General features: G+C 39.0%; 1 protein-coding gene across 1 annotated transcript in view; it reads left to right on the top strand.

Annotated features, from left to right (window-relative positions):
- TMEM65 (transmembrane protein 65) overlaps positions 1-11271 on the top strand; it is a 33562-nt gene extending 22291 nt beyond the window's left edge. Inside the window, exons 3-8 of the mRNA XM_080610737.1 lie at positions 66-110; positions 2216-2283; positions 3988-4042; positions 5206-5248; positions 6279-6384; positions 7933-11271. Of these exons, the coding sequence (XP_080466863.1) occupies positions 66-110; positions 2216-2283; positions 3988-4042; positions 5206-5248; positions 6279-6384; positions 7933-8028 (413 nt within the window). The 3' untranslated portion in view covers positions 8029-11271. The remainder of the gene's footprint in view (positions 1-65; positions 111-2215; positions 2284-3987; positions 4043-5205; positions 5249-6278; positions 6385-7932) is intronic.
- Positions 11272-12055: the final 784 nt, after the last annotated feature.

Genomic DNA, 12055 nt, shown 5'->3' with positions numbered 1-12055 from the left:
AAATTATAATAAGCTGAGTTTGTGGTGAAGTAGCTAACTTTCTCATTTCATTTTGACTTCTCTAGAGAAGTTGGAGATTGCCCCACCATCTCCAGGACAACTGAAACATGGTAAAAGAAGAATGTTTGTTGAATGTGGTTCAGTACTTGTGCAGTCTGTGTTTTGAATTGCTTCATCTTTCTCCTACAAATGCTGGTCTGTCCTCATCCCTGTCATCTGGAGTAACAGAAAACCAAAGCAAGCACCAACAGCCACTCTGCCACCTTTATTTCATGACACCTCAGCTGGAGAATGTGCACCATTTAGTAAAAGTAGGACAGAAAGCCCAAATGAGAGTGCGTTGTTCAAAGCCGGCAGCAAACGCTGGTTTTCTAAGCCAAGCAGTGTTGATGCTGCAGAACCTTGTGGGGTTTTTGTGTTTAAAACTAGTGACTTGCTTCTAGTTGCCTGTATTTTAAATGGACTGAGAAGTGAGATAAAATTGGAGATAGATTTGGTATTCTTTGTAATACCATGCTCATTCAAATTCTGGATTAGTTTCCAAATCAGTGTACTTATGTGGTTTTATACTCTCAGTTAGCAAATATATGTAGTTGAACCTTTTACTGTACCACCTATCTACACTTATTTCTCTTTGGTGTTTTTTTCCCTTGGTCCCTGGGATTCTGTTTACTCCTTGGATTCCAAAACTATGGCAATTGTGGTAGGAATTTGAGTTCCCTCTGTAGCTCCAGAGTTTGGTGTGCACATTTTGAAAATACTGGGCACATCTGTCATACCTGTGTGATTTTTTTTGTTGTTTTTATTTTGGGTTTTTTTGTCCTGCAGTGGTTTAAAACAACAATTGGAAACTTTCATACAGTCTGTGCTTTAGTCTTTCACTGGTGCATTATGTGTTTTTACAAAGTAGCTCCGGAAGTCCAAACATGTTCTAGTACCTAAGCATGAAAGCTCTCTTGAGTGTGGCTTTGTTTTCTTCTATGGTCATGGATTGATGCTGTCTGTGAGAGGTAGATGCAAAAGGGACTCATTCCAGTTGCTTTTCACACGACTGTGAGGTTTGTGCACTTTTCTTTCTTCCCTCTTCCTATGCTTGCATCTCTGTAAGTTTATGCAATCCAGGAGTTGTTGGTCCCATCTGAAGTGAAAAAAAACCTCAAGCCTGAACAACTGAAGAGCTGATGCATTTTAAATGTTAAAAAGAAGTTCTAACTTTAAGCTGTGTTTTAGTCATGTAGTCTGTCCTTGGTGTTGGATTCAGTCTTATGAAACCAGCACCTTGAAATGCAGCTGGAGGCTATGCTATGCAAATTCAATCCATCTCTATCAGAAGCTTACAAGCTAAAATTTGAGAGAGAAAATGAAGCAGGACAAACAGAATGACACAGTGACACTACTTGCTAGAATTATTATTCAGACCAGCATGTTCCAAGTTCCTACAATATAAAGTATTTTCACACAGGGTTTACTTGGAGTTTCAGGAGTAAAAGGAGGAAAAAAAACCAAACACATGAAACAAAAGGTGGAACTTGAATTCTTAAACAATGGATTGAGGAGCAGCTTCAAGGCTGACTTGCTCTCAGCATAGGTCCCAACCAAAATCAAGATACAGAAGTCTGCGTTGGAATAGTGAGATAATTCTGTGTGACGCCAGTGAAAACCATCTGAACATCTGTAGATTTAGTTGAATGAATTTTGATGAGAATTGCCTAGCTCCAGGCAATACTCTTAAAATGTGAATTGTTAGGAATGCATGAAAAAGAGCTTTTGCACAGGAATAGAGAGGGATTTGCAGAGAAAGGGGCTGTATTTTGAGCAAGAGAAGAATGTAGAGAGTCTAGTGAGACAGTGTGTGGTAATCCGTAGTGATACTGTGACTGGTTGGAAGGACTAAATAGTACCAAATTTTGTGTAGTTTTCAGTGTTTCTTTTGTGCTCTAGTAGGTGTAAGTGGCTTCCATCCAAAATTGTACAAGTATTTGCAGAGTAAGTTGCTTTAACTGGTTCTTCAAAGGCCGTTAGGAACACTTAGGTATAGCAAAGGGTTCTACCAAACCTGCCAGAAACAAAGTCATCAATAGAAGTAGTGGGAAAGGGGTTTTGTGTACGTTCTGTTTGTTTCTCTTAAAGGCAATATTAGACTGACATTGCATTTGTTATGAACTAGTGAACTCTTACAAATATTTACTTTCTCTTTGTTACTTATTTCTTTTAGTGTTCTTCCACAATGCAGTACCTTTTGTAGGGTTTGGATTTTTGGATAACGCAATTATGATTGCTGCGGTAAGTTCACTGTTTAATTCCTCAATCAAGTCAGTAAGCTTCATATCGTTTAAGTAGAATAAAACAGACTAGACTGAGAGCTTCAGTAAGACACTGTATCAACTCACCCTTTTAATCTGTCTTCCCTAAAGAAAAAGTCCATGCTGTGTTCAGCCTTTGCCCAGTGCAAAGGAGCGTTGTTCCTTCTGAAGGCCAGTATTGCAGCAAATTTTACTGAACTGAGAAGAAACTTGCTTTTTTTCCTCTCTTAATTTGTGCTGTAAGACACATTTATGATCCAGTAGTTGATACGTTTTTGCACTGACTGATTATAACGCAATTATAACGCGTTGATGAATACGTCTTCAGGGCTTTTATTGATGTGTTCCTTTGTTCTGAGTGACGCAGGCACTGTTGGTGCTGATGTTGATTTGTACTGATGCAGCCTGGCACTTCTGACTAACACTCTTGACGTATTTTAGTTGCTTGGAAGATTAAATGGGCTAGTGGAACAGGAAGATCTATAAAGGCCAAAGAAACTGTGCCTCCTGTAGATCTATCAGTGAGGATAAATTCCACCTAATTCCACGAGGATGGAGCACCTCCCGTATGAAGATAGGCTGAGAAAGTTGGAGCTGTTCAGCCTGGAGAAGGCTGCGTGGAGACCTCATAGCAGCCTTCTAGTATCTGAAGGGGGCCTACAAGGATGCTGGAGAGGGACTCCTCATCAGGGACTGTAGTGACAGGACAAGGGGTAGCAGGTTAAAACTTAAACAGGGGAAGTTTAAATTAGATATAAGGAAGAAATTCTTTACTGAGAGGGTGGTGAGGCACTGGAATGGGTTGCCCAAGGACGTTGTGAATGCTCCATACCTGGTGGTGTTCAAGGCCAGGCTGGACAGAGCCTTGGGTGAGATGGTTTAGTGTGAGGTGTCCCTGCCCATGGCAGGGAGGTTGGAACTAGATGATCTTAAGGTCTATTATTAATATTAATCATGGAATAATTGAGGTGGGAAGGGACCACAGGACCTATTAGGTCTCTAGTCTTTCGCTTGTTCAGGACCTTCCTTAGGGTCTCTGATCTATAACTTCCTGCTCAAAGCAGGATCACCTGTAAGGTCAGGCTAGGTTATTCATGGTTTCATCCAGTGGTACTTGACCAGATGCAAGGGCGGAGACTGCAGAGTCTTTCTGGGCAACCTGTTCCAATGCTCAGCTGTCCTCACAGGGGAAAATATTCTCCTATGTCCAGCTGGAACATGTCCTGTTTTAGTTCATTCATGTTGTGTCTCATCTTTGGACCATGTAATGCTGTTTCATCATGCGGTTCGCTGCGATTTTGTTTCTCCAGCTAAAGAAGTAAGGAGCTACAATACTGTGTTTTGTTTGTTCAGTATTTGTGGAAGTTTGTATTCAGAGCTATACATTCAGCTAAGAATTACAGTGGGGGAGATGATACGCAGAGATAGGGGTTAGTTTTATCCATTAGCTGGCCATTATGGAAAAATATAAACTATTAAAAGAGTATCAGAAGTAAGCTGTTGTCCTGGGGAGAAATATATATGCCAGGAGGATGGGAGCTGTGCAGATCTAGTAGAAGTAACGTCCATTTATCCTTTCAGTGTCAACATAAGCAAGCAATAAGCATTACTTTTGCTGGTTCACTCAGTGTAATCTATTTTAACTCCAAATCTCTCAAGTAATGAGAAAATTCTTATTTTTCAGGGAACCCAAATAGAATTGTCAATTGGAGTTATCCTAGGAATTTCAACTATGGCAGGCAAGTAATAAAATGGAGTATGTGTAGACTGATAAGCACACTCCTATATTTTAGGCTGTGGGCCACAGGGCTGGAAATGGCTCTTCCTTGGTCTTGCAGCTGCCTTTCCTAATAAAGAAACAACCTATGGTTGAAGCAAGGACATATTCCATTTGCAGAAATGGAATTTCAGCTCACATAGCTTTGGCAATACTTATTGCCCGTTTTAATCTAAAAGCTCAAATCCTGGGTTGCTTAGGAAAGTGTATTTGCATTTCTGTAATGGGACTGCCCTAAATTCCCTAGGGTCTGATACTTACGTATGCATGTTTATGTATTTGTAAGTTGCCATTTGCTTGCAGTGCTGGGTGAAGATCAGTGTTGGTGTCCTTTTACTGTGCTGGCCCATGTTCTTGGTGGCTTCTCTGCCTCCCTGCGATACCATGGGGAGGCCCAGCAGCCACCCTGCTCCTGCACTGGACCAAAACTGATAAGTTCTGCTCAACAGCTTTGGTGCCTCTGCAGTGTCAGAGGAGAGAAAATATCACTGGATCCATCAGGTGCAGTGTGGCTTGAAAGCACACAGACAGCTTAAACGCAGAACAAGAAATGTGCGGCATTTCTCTGTTGCAATGCAAGGCAGTTACAAGCAAGCTTATCTCACTAAGATCTGCTGTGAAATCATGTATATTAAGTGTATAACTTCAGTCATATCTACAGTATTCCTAACCTGACGCAGTTCATGGGTGTGCTAAAATGCTTATCAAAACTACATACGTGAGTAACAGCTCCTTCTGTTTCCTGTGCGCCTGCACCTCTTCAGGCACTGGAAAGCCTTGCTGGTGTCCAGCATTAGCTGTATGAAACTGGCAACCACCCGTGGCTGTTTTTAACTCTGAAGAATTCTTAACATTGGTTTCCAGGTGTCTGTGACATCTGTTTGCGCTTGTCAAGTGTTCTTCATATGAGTTGAGAAAAGTAGTTGCACTTCCTGTTATTGTTAGTCTGCTGCTGCAAACTGTAGTAAGGTCAGAAAGAGACTTACTTCTAGTCTTTTATGCTGTATCTGCTGAGAAGAGTGACAACCATTGGGGCAGGGAGGGAGAGTAACTGATGGGGTTTATTTGTAATGAAAATAATACTTTGCCTTCTTACCCACTTCTCTTCCCTTTTCCTCCCTCCAGCTGCAGCTCTGGGAAACCTTGTTTCAGATTTAGCTGGACTGGGGTATGTCTGAACTTGTGTTGAGAATATATCTATCGTTTTCCTCTCCTGCAAATGCTGTTGGTGCTACTGAGCTAGAACATTATAAACTGCTGAAATACAATTGGGTTGGTTTTTTTTCTAGATCTTGAATTTTGCTTCAGTAAACTACATGACTGTAGAAATGTATTCTACATTCTACATTCTAGAAATGTATTCTGTAGAAATGTATCCTTGCTAAGGAAAAGTTGGACTATTGGGTGTTTCTTGCCAAGGTTAAAACTGCAGTGTCAGTTCTGAAACAGACTAACTGTCCTGTTACTACAGTATTACATATTGTAAGGGATAAAATTGGGATTGGCATTTAGTCTGACTCAATGTAGTCTGTAAGCAGTGCTTGCTTGTAAGGAAGTTTTAATGAGAACTTTTTCTGCAAGAAGTGCTTTCGTTGAAAAACAAAATGGAAAAATGCATTTTTTGTGACGCAGTATGTTGCTGTGATAGAATATCCCTCATATACCTGCTCCGGTTGTTATAACTAGATCAAGAGGTATTTGCTTCTCCTCAGATAAAAGTTATGTATCTGAAATACCTTCAGATCTCATCATACCTACTGCTGACATAAACAGGTGCAGCTGACTTTATTTTTTAAAGGAATAATTGCTGAAAGTAAAGCTTCAGTTATGACTCGTGTGCCCACTTTTCCTCTTTTTTCCCTACAAATAACGAGGCTTATTCCTAGTGTATGTAACCTTTCCTCCAGTGAAGGTTAACAAGCTCTGCAAACATACAGTAATATTCACACCAGTTTTGTCTTGCTGCGTAAAGTTTTTCTGTAAATACTGCGTATCAAATCAGTAAGAAAATGGGTGAACTTGCAGTGCAAAATGTGCCCATCAGAAGTCTGATGATCGCACTTTGCCATATTTACCTCTTGACTTTAGCTGAAGGAAAAGCTATTCGTTTTAAGTTCAGTGCTTCAAATACTTCAGAATCCTCACTAGAAGTAATGTCAGATCCAAAATCATTTGTTCTTGTTTTCTTGTTCTTCTAGTCTTGCAGGTTATGTAGAAGCTTTAGCTTCACGACTGGGTCTGTCAATCCCTGATCTGACACCCAAACAAGCTGATATGTGGCAAACGCGTCTCAGTGCACACTTGGTGAGTATCCTGTAGTTAGGCACTGTTTGTGTGGAGCTTGTTTGGTTTAAACTAATATGTGATAAATCCTTTTTGTCACTTTTGCCATTAAATACTTAACGATCACCAGCATTTTACACGTTTCCTGAAGGGTTTAGTTGTGAGCCTGTGGCAGGGAGCATCATGAGACTGGATCATTTTGGGCTTGGGGGGATTTTCCATATGCAACAAGCCATGAGTGACTAGTACCATGGACAGTCTCTGCAGTGACTTCATGCATGCCATGGAGATACCTGGGCTGAGCTCTATCTACTGTGATAAGACAGTTTATCTGAAAATTATAACCCCTTAGTAGTTCACTCCCATACATTCTTTGTCAAGTGCTTGCTATTTATATTCCTGTGCTAGTATGTGTTCATTTCTGATATTCTATAATTAGCTTGGATATGAAATTAGTTTTCCCCTGGGTAAATTTTCAGCATTTGAGTAATATTCCTTGTCTGGGTTTACAGTTGTGGGACACTTGACTTGCAGATTCGTTTTCAGGATGATTACTTAATTAATATTTAAATATTTGAAGTGATCCCACTTCAGAAATGAGAACATTTAGTTTATTTTGATGAAAGAATCAGATTATAAGAAACTGAGTGAAGAAACATATTCCTTTCACTTTGCCAGAATGAACGTTCATGGGAAAAAATATCTTTGCAGATTTAAGGAAAGAGAAATAACGCTGGCTACTGAAAACTAAGGGGAAAAGTCTGCTATTAGCAGTGATAGATCAAAGCATCGAGCAGGGAAGAATTGGCATGTTTGTGGGCTGCTCTCTAGTCTGCCCAACATAAGAGTCATCTTGGTGAAAGCTGTATTGGGTGAAAGCCTGTCATTGCACTGCAGCGCATCCACAGTGCTTTTCTGTGAGGAGGCTTCTGAGCATCTTTGCCTGAATGCGAGCAGGTTTTCTTTTATAACCATTGTCTCAAGTTTCTCAACACTATCCACCTGCTGCTGGTGATGTGGTCTGGATGTTGCTTGTCTTACTTTCATCTCCTTTTGAATTCTACATCAAGGCAATTGTGAAAAACTGTGAAATGTTTTCCAGTCTTTTTTATTTATTATTATTATTGTTTTCCTCTTGTGCCTTTGCAAGCCATCATGTTTGCAAGGAATTCTTCATTCCTGACTTTGCATTACCACATACAAGCAGATACATTTATAATTGCACATAAAATGTGTGAGTGGTTTTGCTGTTTGTTTCACCCCCCTTCTCTGTCTTTCTAGCCAATCCTTTGAGTCTGTCTCCTCCCTTACCACCTATGCAGCTTTTCATGGGTCATTCCTCTCCTCTTTATTCAGAAATGTGCCTTTTATCACAGCATACGCTGTTTCTAACCTTGTCATATCTGTCTCTCTCTCATAGATTGTGTTTCTAGTCTGCATGCTAAGAAAAATGTGGCTCCCAACTGAAAACTAGAACAAAGGGTCTGTTTTCCTGGTTGTGTTGATACTGCACAGCAAAGGATTAACAACTGATCAGTGAGAAACTTACTTTTTTCCCCCTTTCTCTAGGGTAAAGCTATTGGAGTAACCATTGGCTGCATTTTAGGAATGTTTCCGTTGTTGTTCTTTGGCGATGAGGAAGAAAAACTGGAAGAAAAAAAATAACCTTTTTACAAGACATATACAAATGTAAACTACTGTACCTCAATTACTCGATTACGCTGTCCATATTTAGGAATTAACAGACAGTAAAAGATGTATAGACTTGGGAACAAAACCTTCAGCATGTCGTTTTATGGAAACACTAATTTATTGTGGCTTTGTTGTGTTCAGTACTTCTTTTTATAAGATATCATCTAACTTTTTATTTAATTGTAAATTGTTGAAGTGTTTTCACTTATGGCAAAATGTTTACCACTTTCCCCTTTGACTTTATTCTTTAATGGATTATTACTCTGATAATCTACCATGGGTGACAGTATCACTCTTGAGTTGCATATTGGTTGCTTAACAGATGTTATTGCACGACAAAAATCTCACTGCTGTTCATCAGGTCCTTCAATGCAGATTATTAAGGAGGTCAGTGATGAGTAATTTGAAGTCCCTGACTTGCAAGATGTCTGGTTGCCCCCTGACCAGCCATCAGTTTGCACTGCCTTTAGATCAGATGTTTCAGTGATCTGTGACAGCCTAGTTTGCATTTTTCACAACACTGATTGTGTGTGAATCGTCTTCTGAGATGATCATTTTAAGGATTTCACAAGGTAAGTGTTTCCAGTATAGGCTCTTTACCAAGTCCATTTTTTGGTGGTGGTTTAGCACCTTCTATACTTCCATATTCGCCTCTTTTTTTCCTTTGTAAACAATATTTTGAGAATTGAGATATTTTAAATTTGTCTTCTTGCATTCTGAGTGTGGTATTAAAGAATTCAGAGCAACTGTTTCAAAAATCCAAACAACTTGTTTTTCACTGTTCTGCTTAAAACAAGGTGTGAATAGTTGGGTGGGTGGATGAGGCTGGGAAACGCTTCAGGGTATGAATGAGTGCTGGTACTGCAAGTCTGTAATGGGTGGTTCAGTTGAAACAACAAAGTGTATGTCAGTCTGGATTAGAGGACCTGATCTGCAGATTATAACTTTGTTTTTAAGATTAAGCCTTTGCTACTTACTTTTCTTTTTTGCTGTGGGACAATTAGTAAAAAAGACCCCAAACAACAAAAAAGGGAGACTTGAGGCCTTTTTCATTTTTTGCCTTTTATTTTTGCAGTCTTACTTGGTGTATTATAGATCTGACAGTGCAGACACATGTAACTGTGTTCTTTTTTTATGTGGTCATGAATAAATTGATTATGACTATCAAATATCCATAATATTTCAGGATCTGACTTGCCAATAGCATAAGGCTAAACTGATAACTGTTGATTAGGGGAGAGGGTTTCTTACCTGGTTGGATAAAATTTGGGAAAGACACTAAAAAGAGAGGCACAGCCGGGGCACTCTGTTTTATTGCTGGAATTGTTGGCGCTTCTGAAACCTATAGAAAGAAACTTTAAAAAAATAAAAATGATGTCCCCTGATGACTTTAATTTGCTGTAGGAAAAGTCTTGTTGTAATGTGTTATGTTTATCTCTTGGTCATGAATCTGACTTCTCTGTTCTCATTTCTAGAAGCCCTTTAAACAGCAGTACTGAAACTTTGGCATCAACTTTTAATGAGGGTGACAGTGTCATATCTGTTCTTTGAAAAGCAGACTTGGAAAACTTGCAGTGAGTAGTCCTTGTAGCATGTACAGTACTTTGTACATTAAACCATGAGAATCTGGATCAAACTGTCAATCTGAAAGAGAGTTCAGCCAGGCACAGAACACAAATGCAGAGGAGTTTTGGCTTGCGTTTTCCAAGTTGGAAGCTTTATTGAAAAAAACCCAAATAAACAACAAAAGAAGCCACCAATCACAAACACCACAGAAAACATCCCCCTTAGAAAATTATGTGCTCTTCCTCCACAGATTGCTGCTGGCTTACAGTACTTCAGTGATCAGTGTTTTAGTCATCCAAACATTTGTCTTGGCTTTACCTTTGCTTCCTCTGCATGTACTTTTGTTTCTGGTATGTTTCCATACAAAGCTATATTTCCCATGTGTTCTTTTTTAAACAAAAAAACATCATTTTAAATGATTAAATTACAAATTAATTTAATTAATTAATTAATTAATTTAAATTAATTTTAATTTAATTTAATTAAATTTTTTAATTACTTTAATTTAAATTTGATTTTTAATTTAATTAAATTTAAATTACAAAATTTTAAACATCAGAACAATTTTGCCTAGGGTTTTTTTTGTAGCTGTTTATACAGTAATACCAACACTGTTTCCCATTATGATACTGGCATCTTCATTGGAATCTTCAGCAGTGGCCAGACCGCTGTTCTTTGTCATCGTACCACCTGGAACACTGTTTTCATCACTTTTTTAGAGCTTGTGAGAACAATGGGAAGGCTGTGTCAGCTGTCATAGTAGTTTTCATTTTATAATGGCAATAGGAAAGACTGTGTACTATTGTTAAATAGCTTGTGCATGTAAATCGAGTATGTTTTGTTGCTGTATGTCGAACTATTGTACTGCAACCAATACTTTTATTGGGAATTAATGAACTAAAATATCTTCAAAGAAATTAATCATGTGTCGTCTTGTTGAACTATGGAGCTGGCCACAAAAATGTGGAGGGCAAGTGACACATGGTAAGAAATCTTGGGTGTTTCAGGCTGTTGTCTGATACCGTCAATCAAGAAGGTGATTTCTGGGGTTTCAGTATTTGACAAATGTGAAGAAATAACTCGTGATTTGAGAGGAACAAGTGGCTCTGCTGGAGGCTGAGAGGAAGTGCTTGTTGGGGCCAAGCTGCCACCCTGAGTACAGTAGGGGTAGCTTGCTTTGCCTGCAGGATCCACTCTTGTGTGGAGGTGGTGCTGCTTCATGTGGACGATCTGTGCCTGATCTGTATCCTGTCTCCTTGCAGTGAGGGTGGGTTTTTCTGGGGTGTATGGATAAAAGTAATCCCTGATGGTCTCATCGTGATTTTTAAAACACTTAAGACTGAAGACAGAGCAGTAACAAAACACTCTTTTTCGTTTCCTGTTGTCTTCTCTTTCCTCAATAAAAGGAAAACCAGACACTACAGGCTTGTTTAGACACTTCAGTATTGCTCCATCTTTTTATTCTATCGGTTGATCCCGTGTTAATAGGAACTTTTCGATTTAAAGGGCTGGTAGACCGGAAATTGTGTTTGTTTTAAAATGCTGTCTTTTATTGTAACCTAAAATATAAATGTATTTTTGACCGTATGTTATCTCTAGGGACAAAGAACATGCATCTGATAATATGGTTATCTTGATCTTCTCGTCAGTATTTTCTCATGCATGTACTTTTACATAAATTGTTTGAATTCAGACAACATCTTTTGTATTGTCTTTAATTAAATTGTCAAACTTTCTGTAAACTTTTGTACTACAGCAAAGGTGTTCTGTGTTTCTTTATTAGACCAGATGCTGGAGGGGAAATGTTAATAATATCCTGTGGGTATTCAGCCTCAGCTATACAAACCAGAAACAGATGATTTAAGTTATAAGCAGGTGGTCCTTTGTTACTGTCTTAGGAGATACCACCATGATGGAGTGGTACTTTTGTCTCTTCATGCTTGGAAGAGCGCAATTTAAACAATTAAAATGTTTGCATGGTAAATCAATGGTGTTTGTGATTAATATGAGTCAGAAGCGCACTTGGGGTTTATATACAAACTAAGCCTTCATGAATTTTCCCAGACTTTGGAGCGCTTCACGTTGTTTCACTTCTCGGTCAGTCCCTTCTGCGCATGTCTGTGCATGAAGAAGTGCAGTGAGTAGAATATCTGTACTGAAAGGATGGTCTCATCTCATTTTGACAGCCTGTATAGGTTGCAGTTTGTAAATCTCTGCCTTAATGTTGTACAGAGTCTGTCACACTTCTGTCCAACATGGTTCCCTCTTTGATGTTTTACATGGTCTAGTGACAAGCTGACAGAGCAGTGATATATAAACTAAAGGTCTTAATAAAGCATTAAGGAATTGTCATCCTGCTCTGAGAGTCTTATGCCTCTGGAATTTTTTGACCTAAAATGCTAAGAAAGTAGCTAGAACTACCCCAGGTTGCAGT

This window comes from Psittacula echo (genome assembly GCF_963264785.1).
Source record: "Psittacula echo genome assembly, chromosome: 2".
In the NCBI taxonomy this organism is placed as follows: domain Eukaryota; kingdom Metazoa; phylum Chordata; class Aves; order Psittaciformes; family Psittacidae; genus Psittacula; species Psittacula echo.
The sequence above is the reverse complement of the archived record's forward strand: the minus strand, read 5'-3'. Positions and strand labels throughout refer to the sequence as shown.